Raw genomic sequence first — 25,365 nt, forward strand, 5'->3', positions numbered from 1 at the left:
TTCCGTCTAGACCTCGGCCAGACCTTGTTTTCCATGTAGCCCTGGCGAAACTATATGCCTTCCGCGTTTTATAAATTCCTTCCACACGTCAGGACTGACATGTCAACAAACACATACGGCAGCTGTTATGCTCCCAAAGTAAGTCTAACGCCCCGATGAAAACGGCCCTGTTTAACAATATAATAGTTTTATCTAAACCTCGGCCACACCTGGTTTTCCATGTAACCCTGGCGAAACTACATGCCTTCCGGGTTTTGTAAATTCCTTTACACGTCAGGACTGACGCATCAACAGACGTGCAGCCGCGCACGTAGATCTGACGCGATCTGGCTTTTAGCAGGTAATCAGACGCGACCTAACCGTAGTGATTCACGAACGGGAGAGAGATACAGACGGCTGCTGTCATGCTCCTTAAGTAAGTCTAGTACCTCGATAAATGAGTTAAAAGGTTTTTGGCGTAGTGCAATCACCATAAGTGACAGGGCTACCGAAATGGTGCCCAGCGCACCTCTCCTCCCTTTAAAAATACCGAATTAGAGCAAGTATGTAAAAAGCAGGGAATCCCACTAACTAAGAAACGTTTATTGTTTAGGTGATCATGTGTTCATTATAATTTTAAATTCGTATAGGCTTGGTACTAAATGTTACTAATAATCTACAGATACCACGCTTCAATATAGGAGAGATTAATCACCCCCTGGAGGCTACGAGTAAGACGCCTCGAGTTCTAACCATCAGGTGAGCAAGTCCCGCCGGGCTTCTCCATTCATTATGATTAGCAGTGCACACACCCAATACTAAAACAGGCACCTTCTATCTAATTTTAGGTTGTCCCCTTCTTGTCCTGATGAAGACCCGAAACGGTTGCTAATAAATCAGCACCATACCGCAGGGTCGAAACGTCGACGTTAATCCACCAATTGGTCCTCACTGCATCTCAACAGAAAAATATGAATAACTATACTGATTGAGGGAATTGAAGTTATTGCTGGACCTGTGTTTCAAATTGCATTTCCATGAAACTGTATCACTATAACAGTCACCATTAATCACAGATCACGTTTATTCACTTCTGCACTTTTTTATTGTTATTACATTTTCAAACTGTATGGACAACCAAACTTTTAATGTTTAAAAAAAGCTTTGCAAAGTGACTGAATAATTACAACTTTGCTCACAGTACAAATGTGTGGTGTGTGCGTTTTTCATAAAAGTTTCTCCACGATTATCAATGAAAAAGGTATATATGAACAAATACTAAGTAAAGTAGAAATTGAGCAAAGAAATTGAGTAAAATCCGACAGAACCACTATTTGCATAACACTTCCCTGACATTGTCATGAGAAATGTTTATTTCTTGTAAATCGGGATCGCCCTCAGATTACTGACAACCAGCAATACTCCGCGAGGCCACTGATGCAATAAATCCTTTGATTAATCAAATTCTGAACACTTCTGTAGCCACAGTTGTAGTTCCCCTGGCCTGGAAATTGGCAATTGACAGGCCCCTATAGAAAAAAATCATAGGCTCACCCTACCACCTTATCTAATCTTAGGCCTATTTCTCTGCTGTCTGTATTAACCAAAATACTCAAGAAAATTGTTAACCAGCAATTTACCTCCTTCCTTGAAAGTTTGACTACTCTCCATGCACGTCAATCCAGCTTTAGGCCCAGACATGCCACTGAGTCAGCCATACTTGAGGTCTCAGAAACTATTAAATGACTCTGGACATCGGGAATGATGCAGTATTAATACTGTTGGACCTCTCAGCAGCATTCAATACATTTTCACACGACATCCTTATCCACCGAATCCAAGATGCAAGGATCTCTCACAAAGCATTATCCTGGTTCAAATCTTTCCTTACTGATAGGAGACAAATTGTAGTTCTAGGAGAATTTCCATTACAGGAAAACTCATCACTAGGGGTGTACCACAGGGATTGTCCCCTAGCCCTGTCCTTTTTAATATCTATGTTGTCCCCTAATATTCCTTTTTAATTCCTATGGACTTGCAACCACCTCGTACACAGATGATTGCCAGTTGATCCTTTCATTAGAAAAGGGCTCCACTGATTCTGAATTGAATTTCCAAAAGGTTCTTTCCAATGTAATATGGAAGCACAATATCCATCTTAACTGCAGTTAAGAGAAAATGGAAATTCTGCTTTATTGAAATTCAATTCATTTTCTCCTATAGGATGATGGCTTAACTCAGTTCCCTCTCCACTAGACACAGTTAAGGTAGCAAAGAATCTGGGGGTGAAATTTGACACTGAACTCTCCTTCCATCCACAAGCGGTAGCTGGGATGTGTTTCAACTTGATTAAATCCGTTTGTTTATTTTTTATTTCATCCCATTTACTTGGAAAAAATTTCATGGCAATAGGTACTAAAGCGTGGAACCAATTGCCATCACATCTCAGTTTTTTGGATACAGAAGCTGCATTTGAAAAATCTTTGAAGACCTAGCTTTTTCAAGCACCTGATGCTCTTTGTTATACCCTCATTTATTGGATCCTCTCAGGGCCACATAAGATTAGCGCTATGATGTTCAATCTCGAGTGACAGTTGCGCTTTAGAAATAACTCATTTATTCAATCATATGGGGTGCAGTGTATCAAAACAGTTTTAGAACCATTGTATTCCTTCTTCATTGGGGCTGTCACATGCATCAAAGCATCAGCTTCTTTCCCTTTAAGTACACTTTGAGCATTTGAAAGAAGCAGTCATCAGGGCACATTACTGCGGGCGGCATGCTTCTAGTGCCCTATTTCAAAAGATCAGAAGAGGTGCATATAACAGGGCAAATTTATTTACAACATTTCAGAGGCAGCTAGCATCTAAGGGAAGGGGTGAGTGGGCGCAGGGGCAAATTAAAATTAAATAATTAAAAACGTACTAAAGTCCTCCGCTGTGCTTGGTACCGCTGCTTTCTTCCAGACCCTGCGCTGCAGCATCCACTACATCAAGGAGCTTATAAAGAGGGTCTGGTGTCCCACGACTGCTGGCCTCCTCTCACAGAGAGACACTTCCACAATCTTGTGCCCGATAACCAGGGGCTGGGACTCGAGCATTACAAAGCGCCTGGCATGGGCGGCTCCTCCACTGGCGCAGAGGAGCGTCCTCCCACTGCTTTCTCGCAGTGCGAGTAGCAGAAATATAAAATGGTAAAAACTTGCAGTTATTACCATTTTATGTTTGGTTGAAGGCAGGAGGGTGGGCGGGGCTGCTCTGCAACCAGGACAGGGGAGGAGTGGTGTGCCTGCCCACTCCAGAGTGTGCAAAGACTGTTTGGTCGACCCCTTGGGGCCACCCAAACCAGTCATCTGCACTCTGCCCTTATCCATGTAGGCTGCATTGCAGCCTGTATGGAGAGGATGGCCTCCCCATAAGCTGCTTGCTGGGCGGCGGCACGACCAATCACAACGCTGCTTGCAGCATTGTGATTGACCTAGAAGAGGGAGCCTGGCTGCCTACTTCCTGTTCCTGCTGGAGGCAGGAAAGCATGAGAGCAGGAGCAGTGAAGACGTGTGACCGGGCCGGCAGAAAGGTAAGTTTAATTTTTTTAAATAATTATTTTTAAACCCTGCGTGACCTCCCTCCCCGCGCGACACCCTGCACCCCCACCGTGACTGGCACCCGGCCACCAGGAAATTAGTTGATGAATCAGAGCGCTGCTCTCCCAGCATAAAAAGAAGTGCCCTGTTTGGAGGGAGCGGTCTGTTTCTGCATCCACAGCGCTATGAAGGCCTGCACCAACTCTCAAATCAGCTGTCGTAAGACAGCTGGGCTGAGAGTTTGAAGTGCACATGTGAGGCTGGCCGTCGCAAGACGGCCTGCCAAAATGACATGCACACTTTAAACAGTGCATTTGCAGCCCTCTGACGACCACACCTACTCGTGTCACTCTGCAAACCCCACCCTGTTCTGACACTGTTTGGGATGGGCAGATGAAAAATAAAATGGTTATGAATTACCATTTTATGTATTAGCCCAGGGGCTTTGGGTGCAATCAAGTGGGGCGACACTCCTCCACTCCAACAGAGGAGCGACTCCTGCGTTGAACATTTCTAATGCTGTTCCAGTATGCAGTAGAGTAATTTGTATTTGCATGAGAGAAATCACGATACAGCCGTTTTGACTCTTGTTTAGCTATGTTTACATTATGGGAAGGGCAGAAAATATATTTTGTGACATTTGTCCGCGTTTAAGATAGGGCAAGGTTCCATGCAAAATGATTTCCCCAGTTTTTACTACACGAGTAACAAAAGAGAGCAACAATCTATCTGTCTTTACATTTACAAGGTTATTCCTGAGAAAGACATATTAAAATCTCAATTAGTCATTTTCAAATATTTACGAAAGATTCATGTTTTATATAAGGTTCCACATGCATGTCTTTCATTTTATCCCAAGTGCAAATGTCCTCCTGTGAGATGGACTGGTGTAAAATCTACTTGCTTTATTCGCTTTTGCAGAATCTTCAAAGACAACTCAAATTGATTTGCGCTGCTTTTTTGCACCAGAGCAAAGTTTGTGTATACACAAGTGTGCGACCCCAGTCACAACAGTATGCGTTAATGTGCACCACTAACACTGTTAAACTCAGGGGTGGGCTGTTGTCACATACAGTTGTCCAACTCTGTGTTCTAGTCCTTCTCTCATTTGACCCAAAGCAAGCACAGCTTTCTTTTATTAAATAGATTTCTTTATCGCTATTCTGTTTTTTTATTTTTACAATATTGATGTACTTGTATTGCCTGGGAGCAAGCAGGACACGTCTTACAGTCTCCCTGCATAGCCATACTCTTCAGGACTAATGCCTTGTTCACGAAACTCTTAGGCTAAGCTAAGCTGTGATATCTGACTTCTTACAGCGGTGCCGATGACCTCTTGCCAATCCTGTCCTACGTGGTCCTGAAGAGTCAACTTCCGCAGCTGGTGTCGGAGTGTGTTGCCCTGGAGGAGTTTATCCATGAAGGGTAAGAACTGAAATAAGATGCATTAAATGCTTCGAAGCTCCCTGTCACACATAAGAGGCCACAGTAACCTCCCATGAAAGGTGGCCCTTGGTCATCTTGACTTTCATGATTGCACCAGGACCGCAAAACACACACCATGTTATGATCAGCTCCACTTACTAACAAGGGAACATCTTGACCTTTTCACATACAGAAGAGAACATAAAGGCATCTTCACATAGACACACAGACACTCACATAGGCATTAAGAACTCCTAATCCAGACAAGGTGGCATGAGGGGGTCCTCTAACAAGAGGCATCAACATCACACTCACAAGAGCATTGAAAATGACATGCAAGGACACCCTAATACAAATAAGGTACAAGAGGGCTTTCTAAATGCATCCATGGGCACATAATAATCTACAACGCAAAGTAGAGCATGAGTACCTTCTGTCTTTAACAAGGTGGCACAAGGGAATCACTGACAGAATTTCGACTTCAAAAATATCGACCTACAAGAATATCGAGTCAACAATATCGAGGGCAAAAATATCGACATCCTATCTACAACATGGTAAGTACAAAAATATCGAAAAAAAAATATCGATGTTAAAAATATCGATGTTAAATATATAGTTTTTTTTTAATATATAAATGTAAAATTAAGTCTATAAGACTAATAAATAAAAGAAACATATTTAAAAGTATCTAATAATATTTAAAAGTAATAAATAATACATATATTAAGAATACATTAATTAAATATATACAGTAAATATGTAATATATATACACTGAACAATAAGTATTAATAATTATTTAACGAATTTATAAATTAATGAAATATATTCTAATTTACTAACACATTTACAAACATAAAAAAGTAACATAAATAAAATGTAAGTAATATAAAAAATAAAATAAATATTTGATATATTAACAATTAATTAAATGAAACGTTGCATAGCGTAAGGGTAAACATTTCTATTCCTACTCCAGAGAGTACAACAGTAGGGAAAACTGACCCTGAACTCAAAAAACACCCCTTTACCCAAGAACTGAAACTGACCCTGAACCCTAAAAATACCCCCTTACCCAAAAACTGAAAACTGACCCTGAACCCTAAAAATACCCATTTACGCAAGAACTGAAAACTGACCCTGAACCCTAAAAATACCCCTTTACCCAAGAACTGAAAACTGACCCTGAACCCAAAAAATACCCCTTTACCCAAGAACTGAAAACTGACCCTGAACCCAAAAAATACCCCTTTACCCACGAACTGAAAACTGACACTGAACCAAAAAATACCCCCTTACCCAAAAACTGAAAACTGACCCTGAACCAAAAAATACCCCCTTACCCAAAAACTGAAAACTGACCCTGAACCCTAAAAATACCCCTTTACCCAAAAACTGAAAACTGACCCTGAACCCAAAAAATACCCCTTTACCCAAGAACTGAAAACTGACCCTGAACCCAAAAAATACCCCCTTACCCAAAAACTGAAAACTGACCCTGAACCCTAAAAATACCCATTTACGCAAGAACTGAAAACTGACCCTGAACCCTAAAAATACCCCTTTACCCAAGAACTGAAAACTGACCCTGAACCCAAAAAATACCCCTTTACCCAAGAACTGAAAACTGACCCTGAACCCAAAAAATACCCCTTTACCCACGAACTGAAAACTGACACTGAACCAAAAAATACCCCCTTACCCAAAAACTGAAAACTGACCCTGAACCCTAAAAATACCCCTTTACCCAAGAACTGAAAACTGACCCTGAACCCAAAAAATACCCCTTTACCCACGAACTGAAAACTGACACTGAACCAAAAAAGGCCCCCTTAACCATAAACTGAAAACTGACCCTGAACCCTAAAAATACCCCTTTACCCATGAACTGAAAACTGACCCTGAACCCTAAAAATACCCCTTCACCCATAAACTGAAAACTAACCCTGAAACCAAAAAATACCCCTTTCCCCAAGAACTGAAAACTGACCCTGAACCAAAAAATACCCCCTTACCCAAAAACTGAAAACTGACCCTAAACACTAAAAATACTCCTTTACCCAAAATTAATAATTATTATTTAATTAGCAATTAATTAATAATAAACAATGACAAATAAAGTAAATATATTATCACATTAGCTGTAATTATTATAATGTAATAATTAATATTATTTTTTCCCAATTAATTAATTAACAGTAATAAAAAATTATATATCAATAAATAACTCTAATTAATGTAACTTATTAATATTATTTAATTACCAATTAATTAATAATGTAAAATATGTACAAAATAATAATAATTAATTAACTAATTAATATTAATTATTTTCCAATAAATTAAATATAAATTTATAAAAACATATATTAATTAATTAATTATTATTAATATACTCCCCACCCCATTCCCCTATAAACCCACATCCTGCTACAGAAAATATATATCAATTAATCAATTAATTTTTTTTTGCAATTAATCAATATTAATTAGCAATTAATTATAAAATAATTAATTAATCCTACTAATTATTAATTAACTTACCATAATTAAATTACTTCCCACCCTATTCCCCTATAAACCCACAACCCGCTACAGAACATATATATCAATTAATAAATTAATAAAAATTATTTTCCTATTATTTTCACATAATTACCAATTAATTATAATTTATTAATAAATCCTACTAATTAATAAACAATTTACCATAATTAAATTACTTCCCACCCTATTCCCCTATAAACCCACAACCCGCTCCGGTACAAAAACATAAAAGTTACTTATAAAATTATTTATTATTAAATAAAATTTATACACATATAATAGTAATTATTTTAAATAGTTAAATTAAACATATAACACATACATAATAAAAAACTATACAATAATACAAATATCGATATTAGTGTCATCGAAATTAGTAACACCGATATATATGCTATCGATATTACTTACTTCGATATTACTTACATCGATATTAAGTATTTCGATATTACTTACCTTGGGTCGATATTCTGTCCTACGATATTCTTGCCTTCGATATTATGCACCTTCGATATTTCAGACTCGATATTATGGTAGGTCGATATTTACAACTCGATATTTTGACTGTGTACCGGCACAAGGACCTTCTGTCTCACAGACGATCCAACAAAAACGTTTTATCAGATGCAGTGTTGTATGAAAACACCATAAACAAGAACATACTATAAGTACACCCTACAAAGAAGATGGCATCCGCACCTACTACAATATAAAAGAGGGCATAATGATGGCTGCCTCATACAAGAGGCTATGAAACCAGTCTGTGACACATGGTACTAAAGGCCTTCAAATTACATACAGAGGGTGAGTCGACCATGTCATCAATAATCTGGTGCAAAGTTCTTCTGTTACATGTAAAAGGGAACAATTACATCATTTAATTCCAAAAAGAACCCACTCTTACCCAAGAGAATTCACAATGACCTCATGTTACACATGAGTAGTAATTTTATTAACACACAGGATCACAAATGGAAGCACCTGGCACACGGAGCACTACACATGCACTGCCTACCAGACAGAGCTAACTGTTGTACAGAATGGAAGCACAAAGAGTTCCATTTACACAAGGAACTTAAGTTTATCAATCAGGGGACCTGCCCATATCACAAGGATGGTCAAGGTAGGGTAAACTACGAAGTGGCTCTGCGCACGGCCCTCGTCAGCTGAAAAATGGCACTGAAATATGCCGCTACACAGGCGCCTTATACACCCAATATCCCACCCTGTGGCTTGCCCTCCTCGTCAGGTACGATGACGGAGCGTAGGCTGGCCCCATTGGAAACGACTGTGGATTTACTGTTTGTAGAGGGCACCCATATGTCACATCATGATTCCATGTAGGTTCACGGGTTGCCTGAAACATTATTTTTGACACATGCCAGTATCCTCCGCTCTGTTCGTAAACATTAGGCACCAGATGCCACAGAACCCATAACTAACTAATTGCCCCGGGCACTGCACACTATGGGACATGGGAAGCACTAAATACGATTGCTTTACCTGATACTTTGGCAACACCTCAATACATTACTCACCTTTTTTAAAGACTAAATGGGACACTGACCTGGCCATGGAGCTCATGAATAAGGAGTGGGCTTGTTTATTAGAATAGCCTAAGGAAATCTCACTTAATTTGAGGTTTAAATGTATCCAATTCTCTATCTTACATATAGCGTACCTGAACCCACACAGAATCCATAAAATGTTCCCTGCGGCCTCCTCGGTGTGTCCACGATGTCATGCTCCGGAGGCTGATCTGATGCACATGCTTTAGACGTGTCCCTCCCTGTCTGGTTTCTGGCATGGGATATCGGCAGCAATAGGAGACTTCATTGGCCTACATGGTTGGAATACATTGGCGTATTGTATACTGGGTAGGTCTCCACAGCCCAAAGGTCCTAAGGTGGTACTGCGTTTTGTGAGTTTAGCTCTGCACTTGGCTAAAAGGCTGATCACAAGATGCTGGAAGTCTCTTCTGGCCCCTAGGGTAGATTTCTAGCGGTAGGAAGTTTTGGAGTGGGGCTTGGCTAAAAGTGAGGCTCTGAGGAGAAAAGAATACAGAGGCCTACATAAAGAAAACCATATCGATAGAATAGGATGTACTTTAGGAGGGATTCCGGACTCACGATTTGGAGCCCTAAGTCATGAGGCAGCCCCGGGCTACTTTGACGGCCACATGGACAAATCCCGCTATCTGGGCAATTCTGCCACTACTGCTGTCTAGCCCTGAGAATAGTACATATTGAACATATGGCACTCCTACCCCTACCGTAATACTGGGAGCATCTCCCTCTACCCATAGATAGCTCCATACCAGACTCCACAAAGCAGACATGACCTGCACAGACATATACCTACTTAAGTACTCCCTCCTGCACCCACGTCTCCACGACTCTAGACAACCAACTATGTGACACGTACTAGTTCATAAGGGTGGAGGGGGGGTTAAGCTGGGGTTTTGATACAGACTATTTGCATGGCATGTCTTTTACTGACGATTTTTAATACTTGATCCTTGTATGTACCTGATTGCCAATATGTCACTGTTTTGTCCGGACAACATTTGATATACTCCCTTTGCATACAAGAAAATGCAATAATGTTTGTGTTTAAAAAAAAAAAGCTAATAAATGGCTGTTACAATCATATGCGGACATAAAGGCCACCTATCACAGAACTGATATGGACTGACTCCTTGTTTTAAGTGAGACAGCCTGTGGCAAATTTGCATTTGTGCACAGGAGAGAGGACACAATCCAAGAGTAGACAGGTAGAACACAAGGCTACATCACATACAAGGCCACCAGATTTGACTCCCCCTTCATACCTGTCAGAGGGATGTATGATGGAACCACACATGCCATTACCACGGATATGACTTTACCACACATGCCTCCACCATGCAAGTCATTACCATGCATAAGCCTTTACGGTTAAGGACGTTTTAAGGGTTTAGGGGTGGGTAAGTGTATTGGGTCATAAAGGTGTTTTCAGAGTTTAGGGGTGGGAAGGGTATTTTTAGGGGTTAGAGTAGTAAGGGTATTTTTAGGGTTTAGGGCTGGGTAAGTGTATTTGAGTGGCTCAGATAGCTCTGAACAAAATTTCAAAACAATACGGAAGTGCCAGAATGTAAAGGAAAATGCTTGCCAAGGCTTAATTTACTTTCTACTGCATTCAGCCATTTAATCCTCTGTAGTGGCTCAGGAAGCAGATTTGTGTGCCTCCAGGAAAAGTGTGATGCTAACTACACTTTCTGCCTCAGATGCCAGCTGAGTGAGTGAGTGCTGGAGACTGTCCTCCCCCTTTGCTCTAAAAGCTTTTGTGTGCCAAATCTTGTGCTTTCATGCAATTTGTAGAATGCAGGAGATAAAACAAAACAACTCTTTTGTCCACCCTTCTGCGATACCTCAGCAAAAATATCGCTCTGGCTGTGCTTACAAACAAGCTGTAAGGGTGGGGAGCAACATTGCATGGGAGGGGGGCGAGTAATTGAGGGGTTGAAGCAGCACACAAGGGAGGGAGCTATAAAACACATGCACTCTTATGGAGTGTTGAATGAAAAAGAAAAACGTAGCTTTTTAAATGTGAGCAGTGGAAGGATATAAGTCAGCCAATGAAAAGGATCATAAAGAGCCTAGGCTCCAGGAGAGGGACAAATGCAAGAGGAGGGAAACAAGCCAACAAATAAAAAGCAAGCAAATGGGAGTGACAATAAAGATAGCCAACAGTAAGCTATAGGTGGGCTTTAAGTTCATTATAGGTCTTTTGCAACCAGACAGCTTGTTCAGTCTGGTCGGGTCGACGAGACCTAAAAACAAGCCAACATGCCTTTTTAGGTTTCGCCTGGGCCGGAGCACTAGCTCCGCCCAGGAGAAATCTTATGTTTCCTACAGTTTGGGCTTAGTCCCGCCTCTGTCTTCCATTGGCTAGCTCCATAAATGGAGGCTAGCCATTGGAAGAGAGAGGCGTCCGTCTTTCAGCGAGGCGATTGATGGGCGTTCCCGGCAATTTTTTTCTCATCCCACCCCTTTCCCTACGCCATGCGGCGGTGGGCGGTGGTTTATTTTTTTTTTGTGTTTAGGTTTGTTTGGGCATTTCTTTGAAGATGGCGCCCGGTGGAGAGTGATTTCAGCCCCTGCTGCAACACAAACAAGAGCTCCTCAGCTCGCGGGAGCCGCTAAGCGCTTTTCTTAAACCTATCCCGCCCCCCCCCCTCCCGCTGTCCGTTCCATCCCCCACACCCCCGCTGTCCGTGTCTCCAGCCGGTGGGAACCTCACGCACGTTCTTTCTGTGCCCAGCTATCGTTGGCTCCATACGGCTTGTGGCAGCTTTAGTTATCCACTGCTGTTCTTCCTGGTCTTTTTGCGGCTCGGAGTGTGCACTGACTCGGCATTTCCGCTGTGCCCGCCGCATTTTCCATAGCTTCAAAGAGGCCGTCGGACGGGGAGCAGAGGTGAGCACTCTCACTCTCCTTCCTACCGGCAGAAACAAGAAGCTCTCTTCTTGGGTGACAAAGGCCGGACTTTCAAAAGCGCCCGTGGAAGGCAGGGCAGGAAGCGATACCTCTGGTGAGGCACGTTCGACCGTGCAATCCGATGCCACGGGCTCCCCGGCTTTTACCGCACACCAAACAAAGTGTATTGTTTATTCGTCAACACAACGGCTACTGGAGGCTGGACCCCGCCTGCCTTCCCATACTCCACAGCTGAATTACCAAGCCTGATGGTTAAAAACACGCAAACAGGGCAGGGAGCGAGTCAACATCGGAGGCTGGCCGTAACTCTTTATGCTGAATTACCAAATCATGAAAAGGTTTCCTCCTCCTCATAGGCATCTGATATCTTTTTTAAGAGAGGATTTTCTGTGCTTTGTTAAGGGTTATTTTTTCACATTGGGTAAACTCATATTTCAGCCATCAAAGATGGGCTTAGAAGGCGCATTTAAGGGATATTACCTCCCGCTGTCCGTGTGCCCGTCCCCCCTCCCGCTGTCGTGAGCCCGTCCCCCCTCCCGCTGTCCGTCCCTCCCCCCTCCCACTGTCAGGTGATTTAGTTCACAAGTTTTTCTATGCAAGCCCCAGCGCCCCCTCAGCCCCAGACACAATTCTACTTGGATCATTTCAACAGCGCTGGCTGATCCGGAGTCAGTCACTCTGTCTCCAGCGCTGCGATTGTTTCCAGTCTCCTCTCTTCCATCTCCCATCTCAGCCCTCCTTACCCCCGCCCCCTTCCACCCTCCTTTTCTCCCATGGAATCTCGTATCTTCATCTTGGCAGGCTGCCCCGCCTTCACCTCTGATTCAAGGCGCTCCTCCCCCTCGTTTGTTTTGTCTGCACTTTCAGCTTTTAAGTGTTGTGCGAGACACGGCTGCTTGCACAGAGCTGGGTGAGGGATGGGCCTACAGCACAGGGCGAGGAGCTTTGTATGGAGACGTTGGTGTCCTGATGAGCAGGGTGGTAGCAGGGTGGTAGTGCAGGGTGGTAGTGCTGTGCGCCGCTGCCTTTGTACTCCTGTAAACTGCAACCGTGCACAGCGTGATTGTTTTTAATGAGATTTCAGAACATTTGCTGTATTGTTTATGTGGAGAAAAGCCTTGTTAAGCTTAAAGTGTGCCGGAGGGAAACATGAAAAGTGCCGCTTGCAGAAGATATTGGCACGGCCTGGGCAGCATGGAGGAACAGTGTGTTTGTGTAGCTCTGCTATCATATTCCAAAGCGCACCGTGTCCTTATGCGCCTGGATCCACTGTGCAGTTCATGACGACACACGTGGTGTTGCCTCAGGAATTTCAGGCACATAAGGGGATTTGGGAAAGGAAGCTAGCTGTGAGCGCAACGCAACGAGGATGCACTTTACATAAGAGGGGATTTTCTGTGCTTTGTTAAGGGTTGTTTTTTCACATTGGGTAAACTTATATTTCAGCCATCAAAGATGGCCTTAGAAGGCGCATTTAAGGGAAATTACCTCCCGCTGTCCGTGTGCCCGTCCCCCCTCCCACTGTCAGGTGATTCAGTTCACAAGTTTCTCTATGCAAGTCCCAGCGCCCCCTCAGCCCCCGACACGATTCTACTTAGATCATTTCTACAGTGCTGGCTGATCTAGAGTCAGTCACTCTGTCTCCAGCGCTGCGATCGTTTCCAGTCTCCTCTCTTCCATCTCCCATCTCAGCCCTCCTTACCCCCGCCCCCTTCCACCCTCCTTTTCTCCCATGGAATCTCGTGTCTTACTCTTGGCAGGCTGGCCCACCTTCACCTCGTTTGTTTTGTCTGCACTTTCAGCATTTAAGTGTTGTGTGAGACACGGCTGCTTGCACAGAACTGGGTGAGGGATGGGCCTACAGCACAGGGCGAGGAGCTGTGTATGGAGACGTTGGTGTCCTGATGAGCAGGGTGGTAGTGCTGTGTGCAGGAGTAATGCTGCAGGGAGGAATGTGGTGCTCTGTGAAGCAAACTTTTTGTTATCATTTCGGTGGGTTCTGCTGGGTGGAAAACAGTAATGTTGAGGTGAGCACGTCCCAGTGCTGTGAGGAGCAGTGATGCTGTTTTGTGGAGAGTGGATAGTGCTGTGTGTAACAGTTATTGTACAGGGAGCACATTGCACCATTGCTGAGCTGGGGGTGCACCGCTCAGTTCTTCCGTAAGTACGGTGTGTAGTGTCCTGTTGAGCCTTCATGCTGTAGTTCCAAAAGTACATGCTGATGTACAGCCCTGCAAGTGGATACGGCAATGCCTGACGAGAGCATCCCATATTATCAAGCAGTATGCTTTCTGGAGGGAGCCTTATTGGGCAAACTGAAATCAAGATGATCGTCAAATAAAGCTTGCTTCCCTGCCCCCTCGCTGTGCTTGCTCTCCTGAGTGTGTGTGTGGCTCTGGGTGGGTGTGTGTGGCTCTGGGGTGGTGTGTGCGTGGCTCTGGGGAGAGGTGTGTGTAGCTCTGGGAGGGGTGTGTGGCTCTGGGGGGGGGGGGGTTTGTGTGTGGCTCTAAGTCCATGTGTGACTAGGGAGTGCATAGTGACTAGGAAGTGCAGAGTGACTAGAGAGTGCAGAGTGACTAGGGAGTGCAGAGTGACTAGAGAGTGCAGAGTGACTAGGGAGTGCAGAGTGACTAGAGAGTGCAGAGTGCTAGAGAGTTCAGAGTACTAGGGAGTGCAGAGTGCTAGGGAGTGACTAAGGTGTGCTAGGAAATGACTAGGGAGTGCACAATGGTAAGAGGTACGGAGTGACTAGGGAAGCTAGGGAGTGCTAGGGAGTGCACAGTGCTAGGGAGTGTAGAGTAACTAGGGAGTGCTATAGAGTTCTAGAGACTGCAAAGATTACGCTAATAACAATGTAAGTGACAATGCCATTTATTTATCTGTTTTCAAAACCAACACATAAATAAAAATTTTGTCATTAACAATGCCAATAGCTCAAACTTTTCCAAAGGCGAAACCATTGCATTGAAAATGCTTGTTCATTTATGTATCCATAATTTGAAGCCGCATCCCTTGCCATCAGTGTTGTCACTACCCTGTTCCAGTTTAGCAAAGAGCTAGTGACAGAGATCTTTAAAACACCCTCCATCACAAAGAAATAATAGTCTCTTCCGGAAGGCGTGGTCAGTAGCCGACGATGGCAGACGCACCATACTGAGGCTCTGAGCCCCTGGCCCGATAATCCAGCAAAGATCGTGCCGTCCTGCGGTAACTGTACCCCATCTCACATGCCGGGACCTGCTCTGTTGACCTGGGGGGCTCACCCAGCTGATCAGTGGGAGAAAAACCAACGTGGATCCTGAGGAGGAGCGGTGGCGGAACGATGCCTGAGACTCACGCCGATCCGGAGTTCACCCAGTGGTAGAGAGAAAGACCTGCTAGCTGTTGATAGGCACTGCAGCCCCAAACAAATGCACCAGCTGCTGCAGAACTGGTAAATGGACGGAGAGGAGCCAGCGAAGTGGAATCCTGAGCCACGGACCGTGCCTCTGGGCCTCGGGAGGTTAGCTGCGGCAATAAGGGCTGTGGTCGGACTGGAAGCGGCAGTGAGCGCAGGGCCTTGCCTGAGGCTGGAGGCCGTATCCCCTTGATCGGATGGACTGGCCTGGAGTCCGGGGGCTTGTGCTGGCTGAATGCTCTGGTGCAGGTGAAGAGACAACCGTTGGGGCGCGGGCATGCCCTCTCCCCTCCTCTCTCCGCCCGTGCCTCTTTTCTTGGTGCATGGCCTATGGCATGTGATTCCAGGGGCAGGATCGGGCCTAGTCTTCGGTCTGTAGAGGCGGGAGGAGTGCAGCCATCCACAGGTGGGGGAGAAGACCTGAATATAGCTGGCTGAGGCTGCCGGGCATGAGGCGGAGAGGACCGGTGTAGCGGTTGTGGCAGGAGCTGGCACTGAAGTGGCACACTACTTTTGTCTGCTGGGTCCTGGAAGACTGACTGCAGTGTGAGTGTTGACCGGGCTGGAGAGGTGGTTGGCACACCAGACATCCTCGGGCTAAACTGCAGGCCTCCCCATGCATTGGAGTGGAGGGGGAGGCCTTACCGGCTTGAGACCTCCGGAGAGAAAGAAGCTGCAGACATTGCAAGGTGAGCACGGGCAGCCTTCCCCTTATCGCCCCTTCTCTCTTCCCTTCCTCCAGCGACCTATTCAGTGTGTGTGGCACCGTGGGCCAGTTCGGGCCTACACCACTGGCTGGGGGGTAGGGGAGGAGTGAGAGTGAGAGACACGGCTGCCCGCTCATAGCTGGGGTCTGGTCTACTGAGGACATCGCCTGCGGGCACGGTATGTATTTCCTGCATACCCCCAGGAGTAGCCTGATACATTGCCCATGCTGCCCCCAAGTGTAGCCGGACTGACACCACCTGTGGAGCACAGCGGCAGTAACACTACTGGGGCGAGCAGCGTGGACCAACCGGTGGCCGACTAGTGCTGCAGGGGGTGGACTCCTCGACTGACACAGGAGAGCTGACATTGCCCCACACACCAAGGGGGTGTAGAACCATCCCACTCCTAGGGGGGCTACCTGCACTGCCCTGAGAAAGGCCTGAGCCCAGACCTTGTTAAAAAAGAACCGGAAGACTGGGTGCAGTGGTACAGGCACCAATAGGCAGCGGAGTAATTGCACTGAACAGGCGGGCAGTTAATGAAGAGGGAACGTAGTGCCTATGTACGTGGCACAGCACACGCAGCCACCATAAGGGGCCTCTAACTGACTATGGCAGAGTGACATAAGGCTGACTCGAAAACTCTGAGGGAGTGGACTAGACTGTTGGCGACTTGTTGCGCCCATTTCCCCTTTGCGTCACCCCCTTTTTCTCCCTGCCTGACGGCCTCATCGGAGAGCCCACGCTACCAGCACATGCGGTCTCTTAGAGGGGGTGGAGAGGTGGAGCAGGTGACATAACCTAGGGACAGCTACAACTGTGCAGCACGGAGCCCCATCACAACAGTTCTAGGTGCTAATACACCCCTAATCTACACGCACTGACCCCACTTAGCCGTGCAGCGTCGCTGGCGTCCCAGGGGGACGCCTGGATCACACCTGGCAGGCAGGCTGGGTGTAGGAGCAGTGGCGTAGACCGGTATATGCCCACTGCCCAACAAATAGTGATGGGTCGCTTCCGCTGGGCGGCCCCGGCTGCCCCAGCGTGGAGCGCCACGACGCAATGGCGTACATAGAGGCCTGGAGAAGAGAAACAATGTCCTCGGCGGACCTATCCCCACAATTTGCAGTTGAACGGGCGCACAGAGTTGCTCCGCAAAGACCCCCACCGTGTGCAGGCCACAGACCATTCCTTTTTAGGCTCCTTAACTATAGGGATTGCGACAGTGAAAGAGATAAAGTAAACAACACTGCGATTTTGCTGTTCCCCGAATACGCACTAGCTGTGCAGAAGAATAGACGCTCCTTCCTTGCTGTCAAACGCAGGCTGTGTGGACTAAAGATGTGATATTTGCTACTCTTCCTGGTACGCTTACGCGTGGTGGACGGCACTACGACTAGCTTTTTCGACAATCCTGAAGATGCCTGGGACTGTTTGGAAGCTGCGGGCTATGCGACAGCGGCGTCCCGACCTGCGGCCACTGGGACACAATCCGGGAATGTCAGTGGACTCAGATTTGGGCAGAGGCGACAAGCGGGATGTCCTGGACCACCCGTGGCAGTGCCTAACCTAGAGGAGATGATTACGGGCGGAGGAATGCACTACAAACTGCGGCTGGACTCCAACGAGCGAACCCACACCTTGGACCCGGAAAACGAATCCGTAAAGACGACCAGTGATGATGACTCCTCTACTGGACCCATGTCGGAGTCAGAGACGCCGAATCTACCAGATGTGACACCACAAACAGCGGATGACAACGTATGACTGGGGCAAGACTCCACCTGAGTCTCCTCAAGAGCCAATGATAGCTTGCACAACGCAGCACTACCGGCGCTGATGATGGACGACCCTTGGGTGGGTGTGGGTCAGGTGAGCCCACAGCCGCTGTGATGGAGGTTGCAGCTGAGTGCCACACTGACTATAACACATTAATCACACATGCACGTATCGCGGCTGGTGTACCCAACGCACAGCCATAAGGGCTCACGGGACACAGGGTCTGACTCATTGTTCTGCTAATGCTGCATGCATCCCCTACTGCAATCAAAGGGTTGAATTTGTTGGCAGACTCTGGCATATCAGTTTGGGCAGATCACTTTTACACATCGACTCTCCTACTGTTTTATATGTTTTCCTAGTTTTTTTTCTCTATTCATCTTTCACTCAGCAACACTACCCCATCCCAACCGGCATCCAACTCACACTTCACATACAGCATAGACTGGGCCACCACCTACAAGTGATGGGGAGGAGCGCCCAGCACAAACCGATACAGTTGCAATGACTCACACAAACATACTAACGTGGGATGTGAGGGGCATGCACACCCTGCCCGCCGCTACTCAATATATGCCTACTTAAAGCGCAGGTCCACCCATATAGCGCTCCTACAGGAAACCCACCTGTCCTCTTCAGCGATAGACAGACTCCATCGCCGGTGGCACAGTCAAGTATTCATCATGGGATACTCATCCTATGCTAGAATGACTTTAATTTGGATACGGGCGGGGACCCCTCTCGTTGCAGAGGAGGCGAAGATAGACCACAATGAGAGGTATGTGCTTATAAAAGCTCAACTCAATGGCGTGCAGCTGGTGCTGGGCACGAATTACGCCCCTAACTTAGAACAGGTGCCCTTCCTCCGCTCCCCTTCACACATACTGGCGGGATGGAATGGAATCCCATTGCTCCTAGGAGGCAACTTTAATGCCATCATTGACACAGCCCTGGACCGCTCTCCCCCCCACACCCTTCCTGTCAAACAAGCACTCTATGCTTAACGCTCGAGCACTGGGGGAATGGCTGACTCACTGGTCCTTAGAGGACGTGTGGCACACTCGGAACCCAGACACAAGAGTGTATTAACACTACTCACGAGCCTCACGGACTACATGTTCGTAATGACCGCATTGTGGGGTTGCAGGCACTACACCCCAAGATCAACCATATAGAGTACCTTGGCCGCATACATTCTGACCACAATCCTTACATCTGCAATGGGAGAAGCCGCCGCAGAGCATACCCCTCTGGCATCTCCAACACTCCGCCCTGGAAGATCACCTATTCCAAGAGGCGGTGGGGACTGCCACGGTCGAGTACTTTGAGCTGAACGAGGGGACCGGAGGAAATAAGCTGACTGAATGGGAGGCGTTTAAGGGGACGGTCAGGGGCAAATGTATGTGAATTAATGGGAACATATGCAAGCATCCCAACACGGCCATAGGGTACATAGAATAGAACTTGATGCATTGGAAGCGGAACTAGTGACATGCCCAGCCACTGCACTGAAACCTGAGGCAAGGCAGGGGAACTGGTGGACCTATTGGAGCGCCTTAGATGCGTCAATTATGCAACGCATGCAGCCCGCACGCTCGTAAATTCAGACCATGTGTGCTGTTTGCTGGTGTGGCTCATACGGCAAGAACAGTTAGCACACCCCATCCACACGCTTAAAAGCGGAGAGGTTCGCCTCCCTCACACGCAAACGTAAATACATCTAGAACTAACCAATCTTGTACGCATCAAAAACGGCTTCTGTGAGTGGGCGACTTGACGCCTTCCTCTCTCAACTAAGGCTCCCCAAATTGCAAAGAGCATAGCTGGTGGATTTAGAAGTGCCCATCTCGCTAGACGAAATAAGAAAGGCCACTTGATCACTGGCCACGAGTAAGGCTCCCATCTGAATATTACAAAACCTATGCGCCCATGATCGCTCTGCACCTAAGTGAGCAAGTGAGCTATATGCTGAAGCACTCGAAGCCGGACAGCTCACTACGTCTCTCCAAGAGGCGCAGCTTGTCCCCCTACCCAGGCCTGACAAAGACCCGGTGGACACTGGTTCGTATCGCCCACCGGCCTTACTAATCATAGACTATAAAACTCTTATCCTAAATACTGACAAAAAGACTGGCCCCACTGGTGCTAACACTAGTCCATCATGACCAGAATGGCTTTGTCCCATCCCGTAACACTTCACTGAACCTCCGACGATTCTTCAGAGTATCCACCTATTCGGCGCAGCAATGGCCTCACTCGGATGTCTGGTGTTGAACTTGGAGAAGGCCTTCGACTCCCTGGAGTGGGGGTGTCTCCTTGGGATGCTAGCCAAATATGGCACTACGGGCCGCTTCCTCAATCTGACCTGACTACTATATACGGAACCAACAGCGCAAGTAAAGACTGGTCAGCATGTCTCTAGTCCTTTGCCTCTATGTCGGGGCACCCAGCAGGGTTTCCCACTGTCCCTGCTCCTCTTCGCACTGGTTGTGGAGCCATTGATGTAGGCACTTTGGAAATGGGGGAGGAATCAGGCATCCTCCTGGGAGATGGGGTGCACACAGTCTCACTTTACGCAGATGACATAATGGTGTATCTCAGGGATGTGCGCCGGATCCCACCAGGATTATCCCACATATTAGAGGAGTTCGCAGCTTTTTCTGGGGTGTGGGTAAACTGCAGCAAATCTTGTCTCTACCCCTTTGTACATGGGCATCCAGAACCATTGCCTACCTACAGTGGGGACAGCGTCAGGTGGCAGCCCAACACTTTCCTTTACCTGGGAGTCAGAATCTATCATCACCAGGAGGATCTACAAGAAGGCAACCTGGTTAGGGCGACCACAGCACTGAGATCGCAGATGACATTCTGGGGTACACTTCCCTGTCAGTGATGGGCAGGATAGCTTTACTGAAAATGGTAGCTCTCCCGAGGCTCTTATACTACTTCACTAATTAGCCATACTACATCCCACCCTCCCATTTCAGGGCATTTGAGCGGGAGATGAGAGAGTGCATCTGGAGTAACTCCCGATGCAGAGTAGTGCTTGCCAAACTGTAACTCCTGCCGGACAGTGGAGGGCAGGCAGTCCCCAACATGGAGCACTACTATCTAGGTTCACAGCTACAATGGATAGCAAGATGGCTAACAGGGTTGCAGCTAAATGGCACTGCAGCCATTGACCCGCCTAGGTCGCTGGGAAACATCCTTTAATTATTCCACCCATGTACTAAGCATAGATCACATGGGCAAGTACTCCTCCTAGTAGCACACAAATGTTATCCCAGAAGACTCTACATTACACGTACAGTTTCGACTTATGCGCCGGCACTGCAGCTGAGGAGCACTCCACGGGGAGAGTGTGTCACATCTGCTGCAGAGCTATCAACATGGTTGGAGGCTGGAGTTCAGACACTGGGGGACCTCTACCAAGATAGTGCGCTACTGCCGTATGAAGCACTCGCAGAACTGAATGATTTGCCAGCTGGCGGCTTCCTCTTGCATCGCTCCATCCTAGTGACCCTCAGGGACAAACGGTGTTGACATATACATAGAAATGCCACACACCTGTCCATCCAATATCTACACATCATGGGACGGGGTAGGCACCTCACTAAATGGTTTGCTGCCTCATTACGGCATCACACAGGTGTGTCCCTGACACCACTTAGGCAGTGGCTGGAAACAGACAGAAGTCGCCCTTTTGAAGACAGGGAATGGACCGAGATAGTACGCAGCCCTACCTATTTCCCACACAATTGGGGCTTCAAGCTCATACAACATTATATGATCCAAAGCATACCTCACCCCAGCAAACATTAACACAATATATAAGCAAAAAGATGCTGTATGCACCAGGTGCCAACTACTAAACGCTGACCTTCTTCATATGCTTTGGGCCTGCCCGTCACTGGGTGATTACTGGCAGCAGGTCATTGACGCACTGACGGCATGCACTGGTTGCACCCTCATATGTACGTGGGAGGAATGCATACTCCATCTCCACCCTAGAGGTAAAAAGTGGAAGGTCAGCACCCGCTTCCTAGACCTGGGCATGCTAACGGCCAAGCGTCTGATCACAAGGAGGTGGAAGAGGCCTGATCCACTGGTCCTACAGGCCTGGAGATAGTCTCTCCTGGTGTGGGCTAGACATCTAGACGCAGATTCCTAAACTTAGAATATCCCCAGGTGTCAGACTGGATCCGGAAATATTTTGCAGCAGCACCTCTGCATGCCTGCCAACACCTGAAGCCGAAGTCTCTGCAGGTGCACCATATGAAACTTCTCTCGGCACGGCTGTCCTGGTTGGAGTCGTCTCGTCCCCTGGCCTCTTCATCGCCGGCAGGTCCCTCAACTGTCCGGTTCTGCCGTCGATCGCCCTCTGAGGTCCGGGGCCGTCGTTCGCCACTTGGTAAGTCGAGGCGCTTGTCGCCGAGGTCCTCGACCTCCCTTTCTTCTGTTGTCAGGGGCACTGGTTCCCGGAACATTCCGGACATGTGCTCCCGACAGTCGCACCCCCTCTATCCGCCCTTTCTGGGTGTGGGGCAACTCGGGCCCAAATGGAGGCATATGCCCCAGCTTTGCAGGCCTCCCTTGGGTCCTCTCCTGTTTCTGGGGCGTCCTCTGGGCCTCCGCTTCTTGTGGGATCCCCGACAGACTCGGCGGCGGGTTCGTCCCCGGCGCCAATTGAGCATTTGCCCCCGGAGAACGTCAGTGATGTGGTGTTGTTAGGGCACGACCCAGCTGGGTCCCCCTCTATGACCCACGATGCCTCTGCCGCACTGCATAGCCCCGTTCGGCTCCCTGTAGCGTCGCAGGTGGTTGCCTGTGCTCCTAGCCCTGCCTTGAGCAGACCCCGGGCTTCCGGGCAGGCGGCCGCCTGTCTGAAGCCGGGTTCGGCGCGGTTCCGGCACCGTAGACTGGCCTCCCCAGCTCCGCCTCTGCTTCTTTCTCCGCAGTCGGAGTCTCTCCTGGTTGAGGGAGAGGAGGCACTGGTGCGGCACCGGAGACTTGCCTCCCTGGCTCCGGTGCCTTCTCCTTCTTCGGAAGGGGAACTTGTCGTACTTTGGAGTTGAACGGCGCCGACTCAACTCCGGATGCAGCCGAGTCGGCGACTGACGTGGCACGATTGGCGCCCACACCTGTCGTTTTGGCGCTGTATCGACGCCAGGTTGTGGACTCTTCTCTAGAGGCCTCTGGAGAGAGATCGGCGGTGCCCTCACGCCTGGCGTCGCTGGAGGTATTGTTGCCTGTGCCCCCTTGGAAATTGTGGAGCCCCCCCAGGAGCCCCATCAGGATCCTCATTCGTCAATGGGGCTCCCTTCCGTGGGGCATTGGTCACACCCTCAGTGTCTTGGGAGGGTAAGCTTACAACCCTCCCCCACTGATGAGCTGTTGTCCCCTCCGCGGAGGGTTACCAAGGCTGGTGCAGCTTTTTTTAGAGTGTTCTCATTGGCCACCTGCATTTTAAACATGCAACCCCCTTCTGGCCTTTTGTCTGTGGACCTCTTGCTTGAGGTCCTTCACCTTGGGTCAAGGAATGCGAAGCCGCTTCTGCCCTTTGAGGCTTTGAAGCCCTTTTAGGTACCTGGGTCCGGCCTGCTTCAGATGACTCACTGGCTCTTTCAGTTTTGCACCGCCACCGTCCAGCTCCACATGATCCTCTTTGTCATTTTGTGCACCCTGATGCGCAGGGGTTTGAGTTGCAGACTGCCTTTCCTTTCCTGCCCCCTCTAACGCTTCCTCCCTCTCTGGAGTCCAGATGGCTTGAGTCATGTGGTAGGAACATCTTTGCATCCACTAGTGCAGCCCTACGGTCCTTAAATACAGTGTGTGTTTTGGCTCAGGCTACCTCTGCCCTGTGGGACTCTGCAGAGTCTTTGCTTTCTGCCACCTCTGAAGGTGCTCGCATTGATCTCCTTCACCTCCTCCCGGATGGATGTGACCTTGCCGAATTCACAATCCCCTCAGCCTTAGATACTGCAGATTCTTTGGGCTGAGTTATGGCGGGTTCTGTTGCCTTAAGGCATCACTCTTGGTTGCGAGATAGCGTCTTCTCTGAAAATATCCGGGAGCGACTGGTTGACTTACCCTTTGATGGGGTTTTGCTGTTTGATGCTCACGCCGAATCGGCGGTTCACCAGCTCCTTGCGGGCTTTCGTCCTCCCACTTAGGTCTTCTTAGGCCTGTCTTCCATGGTGGTACTTTTTCATTTTGCATCCTTTAGATGCGCTCTGTGTTTAACATGGGCAGTGAGCCTTATGTCTTCTTTTTTGTGTGGTCAAGGGTGATTACCCTTTTATTGGCATCCCTTGGATGCGTTTTGCTTTGAGCTGCCTGTTGGCCTGCTGTGGCCGTGTTCCACAGATTGCTGTGTCTGGTCCTCTGACTGTGGTATTGAGCCGGTGGCTCATATTGGTAATGTCATACGGCTCAGAACTCATGTCACGGGTTCAGTTCGTTACTACGCTCTTGACTTGGCTTATTGCCCTAAGAGGTGTTCCCCGTTGTTTGGGGTATGCATACTCCATGTAGGGTACTTGTATGCTATTATATAGCTTTGCTTATCTCACCTCGACCTGGAGATCCTGTGGACTCGATGCGCCGCTTGGTGGTCCATTAGACTGTGTTCTATGTTTTTCCCTGGTGCTGTCTGCTTACACCATGGTCATTCACCTCCTTGGGAGGTTTCCTGGTCTCCTCTTCAAAAACGTCTCCTTCCGGCCCTTACTGTACTAGGTATGATCCGGTATGGACATGTTCTTGCTCCTGGCTAGTTCTGTCTCTACAGAATTATATGTTTATACATTTACGTATACATGCCGGTTGCCTTGGTATTTTTCTTCCTACGTCGCCACATCTTTTCGCGGCTGCGAGGTCTGGACCTATGTCTCCATGTGTGTGGGAGCTTTTCTGAGTTGTTGCAAGTTGCCCATAGGTTCCTCCTTGCTTCCTCTTACTGCGGTGATTTCCCAATTTGACATATGTTCCCTTTTTGGTGTGCGACGCTGTACGTGTCTTTTCTGGAGTGTTGGTCTCGGATTCTCAGACTCTCCCCACCATTCGTTACCTTGGTGTTTTTGGCCACTTCCTTCGGATATGCCTTTTTTTCCAAATTATCACCTACTATTGTCAAAGCTACGCCTGCAGGACAGCTCTTCCGATGGCAGTGGTCCTTAACTACTGCCTGCAAGTCTATATTGTGGGCTGTTTCTCACTTGGCTTCACACTGCCCGGTCGGGCACTCTTATGCTTCTTGTGTACACCACTTTCAGGTCTCTATGGCCGTTTGCCTGCTGCATGTTTCTACCTGCTTCAATAGGTTTAAAATTGATGCTATTACCCCTATTTTTTCCCTTTTTGGGATTAGGTGTGCACTTGGTGTGTTTCTTGTCCCGCCGTCTATTCCCACCGCATTGCTCAGGTTCTGCCTCTTGCCTCTGGGCTCTTGGCTCCGGCCACTTCGGCC

At 47.7% G+C, this 25,365-nt stretch overlaps 1 protein-coding gene across 1 annotated transcript in view; it reads left to right on the forward strand.

The window, feature by feature from the left end:
- The window catches only part of VPS9D1 (VPS9 domain containing 1), a 339,137-nt gene that overhangs the window by 304,559 nt on the left and 9,213 nt on the right, over positions 1–25,365 (forward strand). Inside the window, exon 14 of the mRNA XM_086945790.1 lies at positions 4,883–4,987. Coding sequence (XP_086801916.1) covers positions 4,883–4,987 — 105 coding nt within the window. The remainder of the gene's footprint in view (positions 1–4,882; positions 4,988–25,365) is intronic.

The sequence above is a fragment of the Lissotriton vulgaris genome, chromosome 12 (assembly GCF_964263255.1).
Source record: "Lissotriton vulgaris chromosome 12, aLisVul1.2, whole genome shotgun sequence".
Taxonomy (NCBI): Eukaryota; Metazoa; Chordata; class Amphibia; order Caudata; family Salamandridae; genus Lissotriton; species Lissotriton vulgaris.